The sequence below is a fragment of the Bos mutus genome, chromosome 19 (assembly GCF_027580195.1).
Source record: "Bos mutus isolate GX-2022 chromosome 19, NWIPB_WYAK_1.1, whole genome shotgun sequence".
Classification (NCBI taxonomy): Eukaryota; Metazoa; Chordata; class Mammalia; order Artiodactyla; family Bovidae; genus Bos; species Bos mutus.
Window position 1 is genome coordinate 47,191,435 of NC_091635.1, and position 18,884 is coordinate 47,210,318.

Sequence of the window (18,884 nt, forward strand, 5' to 3'; positions counted from 1 at the left end):
TCACTTGCCAGCCTTGTGGTCTTGAGCAAGTTACTTAACTTCTCCATGTCTTGGTTTTCTGCTCTGAAAAATGGCAATATTAATTTCTACTCACCAGTAGGGTCAATGTTAGGATTAAATGAGATAGCATGTAGAAAGCTCCTGGCACACAGTAAGATAACCTTATTGTAATCTTTATACATCTGTCTTCTCTATTGTAGTCTGAGCTTTTTGACATCAGGGTTGTCCTTTATTTTGGTAGCTAGCACCCCATTTACTCATTCATTCTTTTATTCGACAAATATGTAATGGCTGAATTAGCCTGGGGGGTAATAGGAAGCCTTTGAAGATTCTTCAACAGGAGAAGGGATAATAATCATAATGGTAAATATCCTATTTGCTAAATAATTAATAAATATTTAGTGTCATGATGTGTCTAGATTAGCACTAGGCCAATGTTTCTGTACATTATCTTGGTGAATCCTCAAACTCTATGAGGTAGGTAGTATCGTTCCCATTTTACAAAAAAAGAAACTGAAGCATGGGGAAAAGAGAATATAAAACAGTATTTGAGGAAGATTATACATCAACTCACAGAGCGTTAGCACTGGTCAGTCAGTTCAGTTGCTCAGTCCTGTCAAACTCTTTGCGACCCCATGGATTGCAGCACGCCAGGCCTCCCTGTCCATCACCACCTCCCGGAGCCTACTCAAACTCATGTCCATTGAGTCGGTGGTGCCATGTAGAGTCCTCTGAGCTCAACTAGTCTTGACTGTGTAAATGTGAAAATGAGGCCCTTGACGGGAGGCGAATGGCTCAGGTAGGGGCAGAGGTGGGTGTGGAGCCTGCGTCTCTAGGCTGCATCCCAGTGCCCTTTGCGCTGGATGAGCCGCGTGCTGCCTGAAGGCGGGCTGCAGAGAGCTGGGCGAGGAGGGGCGTTTGTGAGGACGGGGCCTGGCCGGCATCTTACGCTTGCTGCCGTCTGTCCTGCAGGCCTAAGGAAGATCCTGAAGGTGGTGGGGCAGGTCCCAGATCTGCCGTCCTGCCTGCCCTTGACCGACAACACCCGCATGCTGGCCTCGATCCTCATCAACAAGCTCTACGACGACCTGCGCTGTGACCCCGAGCGCGACCACTTCCGCAAGATCTGCGAGGAGCACATCACGTGAGTTTCCCGGAGCGTCGTGTAACCGAGCGGGGGTCTGGCTGCTGGCCCCTCGAAAGCCAACAAAGAGGCAAGGCTGGTGGGAAGGAAAGCTTGCTTTGTTTCAGAGGCCGGCAACCCGGGGGTGGAGGGGAGGGTGGGCTCCTGTCCAAAGACTGACCTCCCCTCCAGCCCCACCACCACCCTGCTGACAATCAGTGGGCAAGAATTTTTATAGATGGAGGGAGGGGTTCTACACACGGAAACGGCACCGTCAGCGCTGGCAGTCACCTTGAAATTGGTCATCAGTGGTGTGACCAGCATCAGCTTGCTTGTTTTCAGTCCAGTTAGTCTTTAGGGTCAGTTTGTTCCCATTTCTCTGAGGCCAGTTCTCAGAACTGTGGCAGCATTTATCACGGCCACACTCCAGTTATCATGTAATTGACTATTTCCACCTGGCGAGGGTTTCAGTATCTTTAAGACAGCTCACAGGATATGGCTCAGAAAATATTATCTGTGACCCTTGAGAAACTAAAGGAGAAACTAAACCCTTGACTTAGCTTAATGACTAAACTATTATTATTTGGTTTCATTTGACCGTTTTCCTTTGTGTCTGCATTTTCCCACTTCTCCAATCAAATTTGTTGTTCAGCTGAAGTTTTTCCACAGACCAAAGGCAGGTTGAAGACATGGTGGGGAAGGACATAGGGTCCTGCTCCATTTCAGTCAGGCTCTGTATTAGTCAAATTTAGCAGCTTAAAAACAAGAAGTATCATTTATTATCTCACAATAGGACAGCAATTTGGCAGAGGTTCGGCTGGGAGGTTCTGGCTTTGGGGCTTACAAATTAGCCACATGTTGTCCTGGGCTACTGTCATCCGAAGGCTGGACCGGGGCTGGAAGACTTTCCAAGATGCTGTGCCCATGTGGCTGGCATGTTGGTGCATGCTCTTGGTTGGAAGCTACGGTTCCTCCCCGTTTGGATCTCTGCTCATGGTAGCTGGCTTCTCTTTTCCTTTACTCCAATAATCCTCAAACTTGGGAATTGTTCAGATTTCTGGGACTCAGTAGTCTGGGTTGTGGCTCAGGAAGCTGCATGTTTTAAAAGCACTAGGGGAGTCTTGGGAGGGTGGAAACTCTCCCTTCACTCTGCTTTCCTTTCTCTATCTCAGGGGTTGACAGACTTCCTGTAAAGGGCCAGAGAGTACGTTTAGGTTTTATGAAACATGTAGGTCTCTAACACAATGAAAAAAAATAATAAAACTACTTTAAAATGTAAAAAACGTTCTCAGCTTCCTGGATTCGGGTCCCAGTGAAGTTGGCTCAGTCCCATAGTTTCCCCTGATCCCGACTTTGAGTCACTTTTAAGGCTCCTCAGGGGTTTGCAGTGGTTTTTCTCTACCTCAGCTTCAGTGTTTGTAAGTAACTTGTCTTTCATGAAGGCCCCAACTGAGTTCCAGTAACTATCTCCCAGCCAGTTAAGTTTGGATAGAGGTTTGCCTGTGAATGCTGCCTCTGTGGTCACCTGGCACTGAGTGGGGGGTCACCACCTTCAACAAGTGGAGCCTGAGGCTGCCACCTCCCACCCCCAGGGGGTGCTTTGTCAGGGGCCAGGGACTGGGTGGAGGTTCAGATACCAGCTGGCATTGGTTTAAAGGGCAGACCTCAACTCATTATTATTTTTTTTTAATAATTTGTTTATAGCTTCGCTGGGTCTTCGGTGCTGCGTGCGGGCTTTCTCTAGTTCCGGCAGGTGGGGGCTACTCTCTAGCTGTGATGCCTGGGCTTCTCGTTGCGGGGCACAGGCTCTAGGTGCAAGGGCTTCAGTAGTTGCGGCTCTCAGGCTCTAGAGTACCAGCTCTAGTTGTGGCACGGGAGCCACAATCAGGAAAGGCTCTGGGTTCCCCAGCACCGAGCAGGAAGATGAAGCACAGGGCACGGATTGTCTGGGCTGCATGGGCTCTCGGAGCTCCCAAAGCCAGCCCCTCTCCCCCAGATGGACTCACCCACTCACCCAGCCAGAGGCAGAAGTGGGATCGGAGCTCAGGTGTCTGACTCTTGCGCCATGTTCTCCTTTCGCTTATATCCCTCCGCTTTTACACTGTGCACGTCTGCCCTGATCCCCCACAACGAACAAACCTGGGCGGATCTCGGAAGGATCGGGTGTCCCCAGACAGAGATCTTCCTGTAGAGTAGATGATAGTGGATTTTGAAAGCAAGACAGAACCTTCCAGCCCTTCTAGTCCAACCCATCTCCCTAACTCAACGGGGGAAAGACTAGGACCAGACAGGGGAGCAACTGGGCCAGGTGGCGTCATGATTCAGCCGCATCGGGGAGGCAGGTGGTGTGCCGGGCACTGTGGTAGCCCTGTTGTGCTGTGGTGGCTGCTGTCCTGTCCCAGCAGACATCCCGGCTTCCGGGAAGCCTGTTGGCTGACAGCTCTCACCTGTCACCTCTCTTTGGGGACTTGGTTCAGCTAAGGATAGCTATTCACCTTCCCAGGGCAGCCAGCATCCAGTGGTTCGTCCCTCACTCCAACTTGAAACAACTTTGAATGGTTTCTCAGCTCTGGAACTCTTTGCAAGCTGAGGCTTTGTCATGACTGCATCGCAGTCCAGCACCTCCTTCCATCCAGTCCTGATTTCTTCCCTTTCCCAACAGGTGTTGATCCCGAGATCTCACCCTAACAAATGTCCTGAGTGTCAGTCCTCATCTGGGTGGGATTCTGGAGGAACACAACGCCTGGCACATCCATTATGTCATCTATCCTCATCATAACTCTGAGAAGCAGTAGTGTTATCCTCAGTTTCAAGATCAAAAGCTGAGGCTCAGAGAGGTTCAGTGACTTGCCTTAGGCCACACAGCATATGGGTTGTGGATTTAGGATGCACAACCAAATCTGTCTGCCCCCAAATCTCCCACTCCTCTGACCACACTGGCCTTCTGTTTTAGGGGCACGTTTGACCCCCAGGACATGGACAAGAATGTGATTGCCATCCAGACTGTGTCGGGGATCCTGCAGGGCCCCTTTGACCTGGGCAATCAGCTGCTGGGACTGAAAGGTGTGATGGAGATGATGGTGGCTCTGTGCGGCTCGGAGCGTGAGACGGACCAGCTGGTGGCCGTGGAGGCCCTCATCCACGCCTCCACCAAGCTCAGCCGTGCCACCTTCATCATCACCAACGGTGTGTCACTGCTCAAAGAGATCTACAAGACCACCAAAAACGAGAAGATCAAGATCCGCGCACTGGTGGTGAGTGGGCTGGGTACCAGACACTGCACCAGGTACCAGGGATGCCAGAATGAATGGGAAGTGGCCCCTGTCTTTGAGGAAACCAAGCCACCCACAGGCCTCTGCAGAGCAGGGTGATAAGCAGAAGACTGTGAGAATGTGGATTCAGGATGGGAGACCATGCTACATAATGACTGTCTCCTTAATTTTTTTTTAACCATGGGGTTTGCAGGATCTTAGTTCCCCAAAAAGGATCAAATGCCCTCTGCATTGGGAGCAGAGTCTTAACCATTGAATCCAACAAGTCCCTGCTCGACGCCTTTGAACGACTCAAACGCTGATGAGCCTTTGTCCAGCAAGTACTTTCAGTGCAGACTCCAAAAACTCAGTTAGTTTCCTTACTTGGTTTCTACATAGCACAGTTAAACCTATTGCATTTTTTACCATTTTCATTGTATAAAAATCACTTTCATTGACCTTTTTCTTGTCAACAATTACAGTGAAGATTTGAGTCATTGATCTGTTTTTCTTTTTTGGTTTATATCAGTTTTTTTTTTTTTTTTTAACTGATTTTAGCTTCTACCATTGTGAGTTTTCTCTTATGGAAGACAGACTCCCCCCGCCCCGCCCCCCCCCCCCAGCAAGAGTCCAGTTTTTCCTGGGTAAAAATCTGCACATCTGAATCTTCCCCCTACAAAATGATTTCATGGCCAGGTTTTGTGCCGTAAGTTTTATCCTCATGTGCCATGAGGTTTCAGTTGTATTAGTATTTGAGCTTCCCTGGTGGTTCAGATGGTAAAGAATCTACCTGCAAGGCAGGAGCCCCAGGTTCAATCCCTAGGTCAGGAATATCTCCTGGAGTAGGGAATGGCTACGCACTCCAGTATTCTTGCCTGGAGAATTCCATGGACAGAGGAGCCTGGTGGACTATAGTTCATGGGGTTGCAAAGGGTCGGACAACACTGAGTGACTAACACTAGTATTATCCTAGCTGATTTTTCAAAACGACACGACACGAAGCACCTACGGGGACAAAATAGTGGGCAAGGGGCAAGAGGTAGAGTAAAAGCCTCCAGCTTTGTGGGCATCCACCCTAACCTGGAAGCCTCAGGAAGGCATCTTGGGAGAGGTGACACCTGACCAGAGTTCTGTAGGATGCAGAGAGGTTGATCCAGGCAAAGCAAGGGGGCAGAATATTCCAGCCTCAGGGACGTGTTTGAGCAGGGCCTGGTCCCCAAGCCTGGCGTCTCTAATCCTACAATCCTCCCCTCCTCCCTAGGGACTCTGTAAACTCGGCTCGGCGGGCGGCACAGATTACGCTCTCAGGCAGTTTGCTGAAGGCTCGACAGAAAAGCTGGCCAAACAGTGTCGCAAGTAAGGGTTTTCCCCCAAGCCCACCATCTCCTCTCAGGGATGTGCCCTAGCAGACACCAGATCCTGAAAAGCCGCCCACCTGCCTGCTCCCCTGGATCGCTTCACTATTGCCCGAGCCTCGGGACCCTTCCCCAGAGCTTCCCCTCCCCCAGGTGGCTGTGCAATGCATCCATAGACACCCGGACCCGGAAATGGGCAGTGGAGGGCCTGGCCTACCTCACGCTGGACGCCGACGTGAAGGACGACTTTGTTCAGGACATCCCTGCCCTGCAGGCCATGTTTGAGCTGGCCAAGGCAAGTGTGGCCCTGACCTCTGGCCCTGGGATCTGCTGGATTCAGGCCTGCGGTCTGTCTGCTGAGCCTGGGAAATTGGACATCCTCCCTTCCTCATCCCGACTCCAGCCCCTTCTCGTCACGTAAACCTGGGTTGGTCATTTCCCTCTGCCTGGTCCTTATCTTTCCTGACCGTGAAATGGACTCACACCTCCTCACACCTTCCAGGCAGTGGGAGGACGAGTGAGATGACTGTAGTTTTTTTTCCCTGGAACCCCTTCCGGGAGTGAGGTCTTCAGGGACCAAGAGGCCTTTTTTGGGCCCCTTCCCTCCTTCCCAGTCCCTCCCAGGTGCCTTTCTTCCTCTCTTGGGCTACCACTGGACCCCCCGCCCCCCACCAATGGCTCTTTCTCACCACAGAAGGCAGAAGTGTGGGAGGGCGTTTCCATCAAAGGCTGTCCAGGTCCCACCCCATCCCACTGGGCTTTTGAAAGGAGCACAAAGCAATGGGAACACTCAGAGGACATCCACGCATGCTCTGGGTGCTTTTGAGGGGGGCAGGAGAAATTCCTGCCGCCCCACGCGAGCAGAGCCAGTTCCTCTGCCTCTGGGCCTCGCCAGCCACGCGAGGGAGCCTCTGGGAAGCAGTGGTTTGTTCTCAGGTTTCCTTTCTTCCTGTCCCCACCCCCGCCACCATCACCATCCACCACCTCTGTCTCCAGACCCCCGACAAGACCATCCTGTACTCGGTGGCCACCACCCTGGTGAACTGCACCAACAGCTACGATGTCAAGGAGGTCATCCCCGAGCTGGTGCAACTGGCCAAGTTCTCCAAGCAGCATGTGCCTGAGGAGCACCCCAAGGTGGGGATGAGGATGGCTGAGAGCGGGAGAGGGCTGTCCACACCGGACCACCAGAGAGGTGGGACGGAAAGTTAGTGATATTCGGGTGGTGTGTGTGTGTGTGTGTGTGTGTGTGTCTGGGAGGATTTGACAGATGATGCAGATAAAGTGCAGGCTTGGTGGCTCAGACGGTTAATAAGAACCTGTAACACAGGAGACCCGGGTTTGATTCCCGGGTCTTAAAGATCCCCTGGAGAATGAGATGACAACCCACTCCAGTATTCTTGCCTGGAGAATTCGGTGGACAGAGGAGCCTGGCGGGTTTTAGCCCAAAGGGTTGCAGAGTCAGACACAAACTGAAGTAAAAGCACGCACGCATGCAGATAAATTGAAGAGGATCGTGGTCAATTTCCCCCACTAGGGGGCGCTTGTGTTCTTCTTAGTTTAAATGTTCCACAGACGTGGAGGGGGAATCAACAATTTATAGTCTGGGAAACCAAAGGAAGCCACGATGAATGTTTTGCAATTTATGTGGTTGATTTCATGGACACAAGACAGTTCATTATATTTCATGTTTTCAACATTCATGCAAATTTTACTTTCTGGGATATCTGGATTTTGGTGTGTTGCATTAACTACCAGAGGCTTTTTATCCTGTGCTTTAAAAAAAAAAAAGTTACAATCAGAATGTATCTATCATCTTGTATCCAGTTTGGGGAAAATACTTCAGGTCTTTAGGCATGCAGGATCTCAGTTTCCTCAGCGGGGGTCTAACCCAAATCCAGTGGAAGCTTGGAGTCTTAACCACTAGAAGTCCCACTGAATAATTTTTTTTAATTAATTAATATTTATTTTTGGCTGCACTGGGTCTTGTTGCTGTGCAAGGCTTTCTCTAGTTGTGTCGAGCGGAGGGCTACTCTTCATCGGGGTGCACAGATTTCTCATTGCAGTGGCTTCTCTTGTTGCAAAGCACAGGCTCTAGGCCAATGGGCCTCGGTAGTTGCGGCTCAGGAGTTTAGCTGCCTTTCAGCGTATGGGATCTTCCTGGACCAGGGATCGAACTCATGCCCCCTGCATTGACAGGTGGACTCTTAGCCACTGGACCACTAGGGAAGTCCCTGAATAATTTTTTAAAGCTGCATAGGGTTTCATGCAGGCAAGGGCATATAGCTAATATGTTCTGCCACTGTGAAGTTCAAATGTGGCTACCAGAGACTGTCCACAGCTGTCAGCAGCCTCTTCTCAGATGCTCTGAGGATTATCTCTGAAAAGTGAAGTGTCTCAGTCTGACTCTTTGCAGCCCCATGGACTGTAGCCTACCAGGATCCTCTGTCCATGGGATTTTCGAGGCAAGAGTACTGGAGTGGGTTGCCATTTACTATTCAACCCTGAGGCTGACTCTGGGTTTCTGGCAAAATCCAATCCATTGTTTTATCTGCTCTCTCCCCTCTCACTCTGCTCCCAAGCATAGCCTAATGGAAAGCCAGCCTTTTGCAAGAAAAGGAACACACAGGTCATCTAGTGTTTGGGATGATCTTCCTTATTCCAGGATTGATCTCCTTGCCACCTTTTCATCTCCCCAGGACAAGAAGGACTTTGTGGACATGCGAGTGAAGCGGCTTCTGAAGGCCGGCGTCACCTCGGCGCTGGTCTGCATGGTGAAAGCAGACAATGCCATCCTCACCGACCAGACCAAAGAGCTGCTGGCCAGGTGCGGCTACAGTGGCCCGCAGCTGGGGCCTGAGGGGCCTGTGGGCAGGAGGCTGGGTGGGGGCATAGAGATGGCCAGGGGAGTAAATGAGGGAGGGAGCCACTGGGGTCTGGAGAGGAGGCTGAAGGGGATCCACACGGAAGAGTGACGTGTCAGGGTGGGCTTTCCCGGGTGCAAGTTTGCATTGGGAGGAAGGAGGTCACTGTCCGTTCTGGTGACCTGGTTCCCAGACCCTGACATGCCAGAGGGGAAAGGCATAGTTTCCATACAGCCTGATGGGGAGACAGACAGGTTCACAGTTACAACGCAGCGGGTGCCTGATGGGGATAAACAGAGCACAAGCAGTGGCAGCCCACTGGCCAGAGGGGAGGGTATGTAGGTGGGCAGCCAGGAAGGCCTCCTGGAAGATGTGACAACTCAAGGGAACCCTGGAGGAAAGAAAGAAGCTGCTCACATGCAGCGCATGGAAGGGGTCCAGGCGGAGGGAACAGCATATGCAAAGACCCTGAGGATGGAGGGAGAAGGAATGAATGAGGTCACACTTCTCCAGGAATGTGTCTGGAGCATGGAGTGCACAGGGGAGGGTGGTGCTAGATAAGACCAGAGAGGAAGGCAAGGGCCAGATCATGGAGTTCTGGGGTCCCTCCAGGCGGAAGAATTTCTCCTGGGTGGTGGACTGTAGCTTGAAAGGTTCCTTTATCCATGGGATTTTCCTGGCAGTAATACTGGAGTGGCTTGCCATTTAGTTTTCCAGGGGATCTTCCCTGGGATCGAACCTGGGTCTCCTGCATTGCAAGCAGACGCTTTACCATCTGAGCCACCAGGGAAGCCTAGTGAGCCATTTGGTATCTCCCTAAGTAGGGATGGGTCCACTTTTTGCAGCTGCCTTTGGCCTCTCTTCCTCCCCAGCCACTCAGGTCCATGGCAGTGTCTTCCCAAGGTTAGTTCTGGGGCAGGTGCACACTGGGAGCGCTTCCCAGGGTTTTACTGGGCCTCACTTGTTGGCCTGCTGATGCCTGGGAAGGGCGTGCTCATGTCCTGCATGTCCTGTATCCTTGCTCTCCAGGGTATTCCTGGCACTGTGTGACAACCCAAAGGACCGAGGCACCATTGTGGCTCAAGGTGGTGGTAAGGTAATTGAGAGGAATAAGGGTCTTGCCATCCAGGAGGGTGCTCCACTGGGGAGGAGCTGTCTCACATGTATGTGTACGTGTCTCTGTGTGTATGTGTGTATGTCTGTGCATGTGTGTAATCTGTGTGTATGTATGTGTGCATGATCTTTGCCTGGCCCAAGAATCATGCAGCCCCTGCCCCAGCCCGACCTCTTGGAATACGGTTATTCAGGAACCTGTGTTGTCTGTGCCTGAGTCTGTGATGTGTTATGGGATTTACTGTGGAATCCCATTTATCCTCCTTGCTACTGGAAGCAAACAGTGCAGATAGAGACCATGGGCTTTGCTATGGGAGGCTTGTCATTGAGTCTTGCTTGTCCCTTTTTAACTGCACAACTTTGGGCAAATTACTTCTCTCTCTGACTCATAGTTTCCTCTCTGTAAAACAAGGGAAAACACCACACAGTTAGATTGTAGAATGTCACAGGATTAGAGAAAATACACTTAAAAGTGTTGGCTCATGGGAGGTGCTCAGTGAATGGCTGCTCTCATGATTAGCTTTGACTTAGGTAGAAAGGAAAACATCAGTGTCTTGATTTTTCCAAAAGCCAAACGAATGTATACGGGTTGGGGAGAGTGCCTGCGGAGACCTCCGTGTGTGCTGGGGACCAGGGGGAGTGAATCGATGATTAAGAATTTAACTGTTTTCTGTGATGCTCAGGAGTTGACTCTGTTGCTGAATCTTCTTGAACTTCTGATGGAAGAGACAGTGGCTGGACAGGGAGGCTGGGGAGAGAGGCTCTGTATGTGTGACCAAGGAGTGCTTCTGCCCTTTCCTTGCAGGCCCTGATTCCCCTGGCTTTGGAGGGCACAGACGTGGGCAAGGTGAAGGCAGCCCACGCCCTAGCGAAGATCGCCGCGGTCTCCAACCCAGACATCGCCTTCCCCGGGGAGCGGGTGGGTGGCCGGGGGTGAGGGGCTCAGAAGTGATGGGAGGAGTCTGCTCCCAGGGGCCTTTCTCCTTGTCACCCTCCCCCTGGCTTGGGAGGGGGCATGGTGCTATTATAAAGAGGGCGATGAGTTGGAGGGGCATGGATTCCAGCCCTGGCTCTGACAAACAAAGCTGCAAAGTAAAGGAAATAACCCCACCCCTCAGGATCATTGTGGAGGTGGAATCAGACAATGGGTAGGCAAGTGCATTGGAAATTCCAGAGCCGGGCACCTGACTCTAGTAAACTCTAGTACTCTAGTAAACTCTGGTAAATGACTGGCAGAGATGGTCTCCATCTGATGGCACCTCGACCCCTTCCGCGTAGGTGTACGAGGTGGTGCGGCCCCTCGTGAGTCTCCTGAACACACAGAGGGATGGCCTCCAGAACTATGAGGCTCTCCTAGGCCTCACCAACCTGTCTGGGCGGAGTGACAAGCTCCGGTGAGTGGGAGCATGGAGGGGATGGGTGGAGAGCGGTGTCGCGCCAAGTGTCGGAAATGTCCCAGGAACTGTGTGTGCGTGCCTCCGAGCACTAGCTGGAAGGCCGTGGGTAGAAATGGGTGTGGGAAGATGTGAGTTAACACTTGGAAAAACTCCAGTTGAAGGTGCAAAGCCAAAGGAGACTGGAAAAACACGTCCTTCTGAAGTAGTAAAAGAGATATCAGGTGGATGAGGAGTGGGATAAAGTGTATTCCTCCTTGGAAGCAAGGGGATGGTGGAATTGCACTGAAATTCTTTAAGTGGCAGAAAACTCAACTCCAGTCGGTCTCAGCATAATGGGAATTTAATGATTCAGGATATTGGGAGTCATAATGACTCATCTAGGATAATCCAGACTCAGGGGCAGCTTGATGCAGGGGTTATAAGGCTCTCCCAGAATCTACTTCTCTCCCCCTGTTCTGTCCATATTGTCTTAATTATCAGACAGACTTTTCCTCTTTCTCATGATCACATGAGGGTTACTCCAGACCTCACATCATGGTTTCATCTCCAGCAGGAGAGAGAAAGACATTCTCCAGCAATAATATAGGAGGATCGCCAGCTGGGTGACATGTTTATCCGAGATCTCACTGCTATGGCCAGGATGCTGTGCTCTGTCACTGGGGACCCCTCCTGGGGGTGGGATTGTTGTTGGTATTGTTTTAGCCACCAAGTCGTGTCCAATTCTTTTGAGACCCCATGAACTATAACCTGCCGGGCTCCTCTGTTCAAGAGATTTCCTAGGCAAGAATATTGGAGTGGGTTGCCATTTCCTTCTCCAGGGGCTCTTCCCAATCCAGGGATCGAACCTGCATCTCCTGCACTGGCAGGCAGATTACTCACCACTGAGCAACCGGGGAAGCCCAGAGGTGGGATTACCACTATCTAAACGGTGCTGGCTGAGGATCTTGGAATGGCCCCTGGGGGCCTAAAACTCCAAATGGTCTTTACAGAGGACTCAGCAGGCTCTCTTCCTCCACTCCTCACACCCTAGAAAGAAGATCTTTAAGGAGAAGGCCTTGCCGGACATTGAGAACTACATGTTTGAGAACCATGACCAGCTGCGGCAGGCGGCCACTGAGTGCATGTGCAACATGGTGGTGAACAAGGAGGTGAGGGGCTCAGGATGCACGTGACCAGGTGTGGAGAGGGGCCTGCATGTGGTGAACAAGGAGGTGAGGGGCTCAGGATGCGCGTGACCAAGGCGTGGAGAGGGGCCTGCATGTGGTGAACAAGGAGGTGAGGGGCTCAGGATGCACATGACCAAGGCGTGGAGAGGGGCCTGCATGTGTGAACAAGGAGGCGAGGGGCTCAGGATGCGCGTGACCAAGGTGTGCAAAGGGGCCTGCATGTGATGAACAAGGAGGAGAGGGGCTCAGGATGCGCGTGACCAAGGTGTGCAAAGGGGCCTGCATGTGGTGAACAAGGAGGCGAGGGGCTCAGGATGCGCGTGATCAAGGTGTGCAAAGGGGCCTGCATGTGGTGAACAAGGAGGCGAGGGGCTCAGGATGCGCGTGACCAAGGTGTGCAAAGGGGCCTGCATGTGGTGAACAAGGAGGCAAGGGGCTCAGGATGCGCGTGATCAAGGTGTGCAAAGGGGCCTGCATGTGGTGAACAAGGAGGTGAGGGGGCTCAGGATGCGCGTGACCAAGGTGTACAAAGGGGCTTGCATGTGGTGAACAAGGAGGCGAGGGGCTCAGGATGCGCGTGACCAAGGTGTGCAAAGGGGCCTGCACGTGGTGAACAAGGAGGCGAGGGGCTCAGGATGCGCGTGACCAAGGTGTGCAAAGGGGCCTGCATGTGGTGAACAAGGAGGCAAGGGGCTCAGGATGCGCGTGATCAAGGTGTGCAAAGGGGCCTGCACGTGGTGAACAAGGAGGCGAGGGGCTCAGGATGCGCGTGACCAAGGTGTGCAAAGGGGCCTGCATGTGGTGAACAAGGAGGCAAGGGGCTCAGGATGCGCGTGATCAAGGTGTGCAAAGGGGCCTGCATGTGGTGAACAAGGAGGTGAGGGGGCTCAGGATGCGCGTGACCAAGGCGTGGAGAGGGGCCTGCATGTGGTGAACAAGGAGGTGAGGGGCTCAGGATGCGTGTGACCAAGGCGTGGAGAGGGGCCTGCATGTGGTGAACAAGGAGGTGAGGGGCTCAGGATGCGCGTGACCAAGGCGTGGAAAGGGGCCTGCATGACAGCTCCGCTCCCCAAGGGGCCCCAGCGGAGATGAAGGAAATACAGAAAGTGATGTTATCCCTAGCTGAAGCTTGGATCCCAAAGCTTGGGCAGGATTGGGGGCGGTGGGGAGTCCCAGTTCCCCAAGTTATTTACTAAATAATCTCATAGCAAAAGACGAGGCCAGGGTCTCTTGGAAGTCAAGAGAGGTTAGACCATTTGCAGCTTCATGTAAAAAAATGAAGAAATGCAAAAAGTTGCCAGCAATTTTGGATTATGTTAAATGATATTTAATGACAGATTAATGACATTTAATGACAGATCACTGTTTCCATAGAAACTGCAATGCATTATAACACTGTTTGCCACAGATTAGTTATAGAATTTGTAAAAATAAAATGAATTCAGACTACATCAATGGCTTCACAGTCCAGTACTAGGAGAAATCATCACCACATGATGAATGAATGTCTCTTCTTTCCATCCTGGCACGGCACTGCTGTGCTGGTAGGTTGAACCTCACTAGAGGTAACAACAGGGTTGAAATCTGAGGCCCTTTGTAAATGTGAAAGTCTGGCCAAGTGGCCCTCCTGGGTCCAAGTGTGAGACCCACTTAACTTTTTTGACTGTGTCCCGTGGCATGTGGGATCTTAGTTCCCCAAACAGGGATTGAACCAGCGCCCCTGCATTGGAAGTGCAGAGTCTTAGCCGCTGGACCACCAGGGAGGTCCCACCCCTCAATTCTTAATTCAAGTCTTAGATGTTCTCACTGTTAAAGAAGGAAAATTTGATCCATGAAAACCTTTTAAAGTCAAAAGAAGGCTACCATGGTCCACCAGGGAGCCGGTCTGAGGCTGGGCTGGAGGCCTGGCAGCCACATGGGAGAAGAGCGTGTGTCCAGAGACAGCAGAGGGGAGAGTGATGGGAGGGGGAGGAGCTCTCCCCCTGGAGGACCAGCTGTCACAACAAACAGCCACATGAATGCTGGATAGACGTATCCCAACAGGATAGACGTTCATTTCTCCGTTCAGTTCAGTTCAGCCGCTCAGTCGTGTCCAACTCTTTGCACCCCTCGGACTGCAGCATGCCAGGCCTCCCTGTCCATCGCCAACTCCCAAGGCTTACTCAAGCTCAAATCCATCGAGTTGGTGATGCCATCCAACCATCTCATCCTCTATCGTCCCCTTCTCTTCCTGCCTTCTTTCCCAGCATCAGGGTCTTTTCCAGTGAGTCAGTTCTTCGCATCAGGTGACCAAAGTATCGGAGTTTCAGCTTTAGTACCTGTCTTTCCAATGAATATTCAGGACTGATTTCCTTTAGAATGGACTAGTTGGATCTCCTTGCAGTCCAAGGGACTCTCAAGAGTCTTCTCCAACACCACAGTTCAAAAGCATCAATTCTTCGGCACTCAGCTTTCTTCACAGTCCAACTCTCACATCCATACATGACTACTGGGAAAAAACATAGCTTTGACTATAAAGAACTATAGATGGACCTTTGTGGGCAAAGTAATGTCTCTGCTTTTTAATATGCTGTCTAGGTTGGTCATAGATTTTCTTCCAGGAAGCAAGCATCTTTTAATTTCATGGCTGCAGTCACCATCTGCACTGATTTTTGAGCCCAAGAAAATAAAGTCTTTCACTGTTTCCACTGTTTCCCCATCTATTTCCCATGAAGTGATGGGACCAGATGCCATGATCTTCGTTTTCTGAATGTTGAGCTTTAAGCCAACTTTTTCACTCTCCTCTTTCACTTTCATCATGAGGCTCTATAGTTCTTCACTTTCTGCCATAAGGGTGGTGTCATCTGCATATCTGAGGTTATTGATATTTCTCCCAACAATCTTGATTCATTTCACATCATTTCTTGCTCACGTTGGGGTCAGGTGGCTCGCTTCCAAGCAGTGGCTTGGGGGTGCAGGTTTGTTCAGTCGTCACCCTGCCTCCATCCAAAAAAGAAAGGACCGTCCCCCCGCTGCCCCTTGGGAGTGGCCTCCATTCAGATGGGGACGGGCAGACAGAGCAGGGAAGAGGCTCCCCTAGTACTCTGCCACGGTGGCCTAGAAGTGACACATCACTTCCCTTCATGTTCTGTGATGAGAGCAAGGTCCTGGCCGCAGTTAGTGCAAGAGGTGGGCATGTGGTTCTTCCGGGGCAGCTGCTTCCCTGTCACACATGTCCCCGTGAGGGGACTGTACTGAGCATCACTGCACTCTTACCTCTGAGGACCACTGCTCCAGCTTCAGGGAGATGCAGGTAGAGGTTTATAACCTGAGCAGTGTGGGTGACTTCAAGGACACGTCACCCAGCAAAAATGCTCTTAAACTTAACCAACCAGGTTTTACTACAGAGCAGAGGGGCAGGGGGCTCTTCTCCTGGCTCTGGGGGCCTTGGGATGCCTCATCCCCCACCTGGTAAATGGTACAGCAGGTCTTGGCTACCATGTAAACTACCCAACTACCCAGAGATGCTCTTGCCAAGCCTCTGTGCCTTCAGGGACCGCAAAGGCATTTTATGGCAGACCCTGAAGGCCCATCTGTTGTGGGAGAAACATTCCAGTCTTCTCCAAAGGGAAGAGATGGGGCTCTACAGGCAACATCCACCCTTCAGGAGTCTGTACCTGCCCTTTCCCCAAGGATGGAGAGCTGAATGCAAACAGAGGTGACAGCGAATGCTATGTAAGGAATTCCTTATTCTCTGTAACCTGTAAACTGGAGGAGTCTGTAGTCTTTTCATCTAGCTGGTCAGAGAAGACTAAATAGTCAGAGAAGACTTCCTGGAGGAGGTGTCAATGAGTGCGCTGCTCAAAGCAGAGCTCTGAGTGATCTTGAGTCAGAGAAATGGCTCCAGATGCGTCTTTCCCTCTCCAGGCTGGGCAGGTGGGGGCCTTTTTCTCTGAGCCGCGTACCTGCCTCCCATAGGTACAGGAGAGGTTCCTGGCCGATGGCAACGACCGGCTGAAGCTGGTGGTGCTGCTCTGTGGCGAGGATGACGACAAGCTGCAGAACGCGGCTGCGGGGGCCCTGGCCATGCTGACAGCAGCGCATAAGAAGCTGTGCTTCAAGATGACTGAAGTGGTGAGAGCAGGCCCTGGGGCCCAGCCCCAGACCACACTGCCCTGTATGATCCTCTGCGGGGGAGGCCAGCCCCCTGGGTATCTGTTCCTACCAATGCAAGGGGGGAATGCTCATGCTGCAACCTCTACACTCCTTATGTGGACACCCTAAATGTGCGAACTCACACTGCTGGTGCTCATAACTCATTAAGCAAGAATAATAATAATAACAGCATTAACTCCTGCCATGGAGCCCCTAAGCTCCTCAAGAGAAGCGGGGATGAGGATGGGGTACCATCGGAGTTCACAGTTTGGCAAAGACGCTGTTAGAGTCTCTTAAGAGCGCATGATGGCCAGACCCTTTGTGGGACTGTGGCCATTTCAGCGGGTGTAATGAGAGTGATACGGACATAGCCACAAACAAAGGGGTGCAGAATGAAACTTTCCTTATTTCACCAAACTGAAGTTTGTGGGCATCATATTCACCGATGGTGAAAAAAGGTAAACATCTCAATTCAAATGTATTAAAGCAAGTCTGCTTTAAAGGCAGGCTCTTCGGTGCTCTGTGACAACCTAGAGGGGTGGGATGGGGGAGGAGTCAGGAGGGAGATTCAACAGGGAAGGGACATATGAATACCTATGACCAATTCATGTTGCTGTGTGTCAAAAACCATCACAATATTGTTAAGTAATTATCCTGTAATTTAAATATATATATATATATATAAAAAGAATAAAAGGCAAGATCTTTTAGATAGCCAGCTCAAGGTGGGGGTGTGTATGTGTGTGTGTGTTTTCTAAGTTCCATGGAGGTTTATACTCTCCTGGCACCAGGGGAGGGTCTCTTTCCTGGATATAGCTCATCCTGCTTGGTCCCTGGCCTTCAGCCCTTTCCATAAGGCAAGTTTCTCAAAGCTGTAAGGTGTGTAAGGGTCATCTGGAGGGCTGGTTAAAAAACTTTCCCCAGGATAATTCTGACTGAGTAGGTCAGAGGCGGGGTGCTTCCAGCCTGGGGACCACAGGCTGCTGCGCTAAAGCAGCGTTTCTCAGGGCACATCGGTTGGCAGAAGCAGGCGTTATGCATGTGCCAGAGTTAGAACCTCCTTTCTGAGCACCCTCCATCCCCATTCCACTCAGGCGGGCAGCAGGCCTGTCCCTCTGCTTCTCATGATGCTTAAAAATTAAGTGGATGGGTGGATGTTTATTCTGTACTATTTCCAGATGTGTGACTGTAGCTAAGTTACTTCCTCTCCCTGAACCTCAGTCGCTCCACTTACAAAATGAGAAGGACTGGATTATTTCAAATCTCTTCTAATTCTCCAACTCCTGCCCTGGTAAGGAGATGGGCATCATCCAGCTAGTTCCAAGAGGCTCAGCTGGGCATATGCTGAGTCCACAGAGATAATCAGATATGCACTTGCCCTTTCAGAGGCCAGAATCTGGGCTTGGCCAACACCTTCTGTTTATCTTGTCCAGAATCTCCTTTCTCTGTCCCCTCCACTGATTCCTCCAATCTGTCTTTATCTTCCTTCCTGCCTCCAGACAACTCAGTGGTTGGAGATTCTACAGCGGCTTTGCTTGCATGACCGGCTGTCAGTTCAACACCGGGGCCTGGTCATTGCCTACAACCTGCTGGCGGCTGATGCTGAGTTGGCTAAGAAGCTGGTGGAGAGTGAGCTGCTGGAGATCCTGACGGTGGTGGGCAAGCAAGAGCCAGACGAGAAGCGGGCAGCAGTGGTTCAGACAGCTCGGGAATGTCTCATCAAATGCATGGATTATGGCTTCATTAAACCAGTGTCTTAGACAGGGGCCCAGAGGGAGACTGGGGCTTCTCCTGTAACTGTGCAGAGTTCCGAACTGAGAACTCTTGGGGTGTCAGTTCCATTAGGGATCATTGCAACCACGATGAGGTGTCCATGTAAAAGAAGGACTGTGGATCGTCCCCTGAGTTGTACATCTTGCCTTTTGTTCTAGGAAAGTTTGCATATTTCATTAGCTCTCTTGCTCCTTAACATCTGTCAAGTTGCAGAAATTCCTAGAATAATTTTCATCTGTGATTAGGAAGACAGGTTGGATAATTCTTTCTGTACCCATTCCAAAGGCCGGGATAATGGGCTGGAGTTCTTTACATTTTGGAAAATAGATTGTGTGGTGAAGTAGGAGCTAACAGGTCCTACTTTAAATATGTAAAGTAGTGTGACTATAAAGTTTAGTGCTGGTGTACCTGGATGCTGATCTGTCTGGTTTTTATATCCTGTCTCCCCTGTTGTTTGACTACGGCTGCCTGGAAATGCATGTTTCAGCAGCAGTGCCTGTCCCAGATGCGTGCGCATTCCTTTCACTTAACTATGATGGAAATACAGCTGATGTTCATAGTCTGACATGACTTTTGCAATTTGTTAGGGGAAATCTTCTAAGCAAGATGGATGTGATGAATATAAATAAGATCAACTCAAAGCACTTCAAGTGAAAAGAAAATTCATTGGTTCATATACTTTATCAATGCAGGGAAAGAGTTGACATT

General features: G+C 51.0%; 1 protein-coding gene and 1 non-coding gene across 2 annotated transcripts in view; one reads left to right on the top strand and one right to left on the bottom strand.

The window, feature by feature from the left end:
- Window positions 1-18,583, top strand: part of UNC45B (unc-45 myosin chaperone B) — a 33,279-nt gene extending 14,696 nt beyond the window's left edge. Inside the window, exons 9-20 of the mRNA XM_005899680.3 lie at window positions 973-1,144; window positions 4,077-4,377; window positions 5,636-5,730; window positions 5,883-6,024; window positions 6,726-6,866; window positions 8,429-8,556; window positions 9,623-9,689; window positions 10,512-10,625; window positions 10,985-11,100; window positions 12,134-12,251; window positions 16,227-16,382; window positions 17,903-18,583. Of these exons, the coding sequence (XP_005899742.2) occupies window positions 973-1,144; window positions 4,077-4,377; window positions 5,636-5,730; window positions 5,883-6,024; window positions 6,726-6,866; window positions 8,429-8,556; window positions 9,623-9,689; window positions 10,512-10,625; window positions 10,985-11,100; window positions 12,134-12,251; window positions 16,227-16,382; window positions 17,903-18,163 (1,811 nt within the window). The 3' untranslated portion in view covers window positions 18,164-18,583. The remainder of the gene's footprint in view (window positions 1-972; window positions 1,145-4,076; window positions 4,378-5,635; window positions 5,731-5,882; window positions 6,025-6,725; window positions 6,867-8,428; window positions 8,557-9,622; window positions 9,690-10,511; window positions 10,626-10,984; window positions 11,101-12,133; window positions 12,252-16,226; window positions 16,383-17,902) is intronic.
- Window positions 13,961-14,032, bottom strand: TRNAG-UCC (transfer RNA glycine (anticodon UCC)). The gene has a single exon. It is a non-coding gene; the product is annotated as a tRNA-Gly (tRNA).
- Window positions 18,584-18,884: the final 301 nt, after the last annotated feature.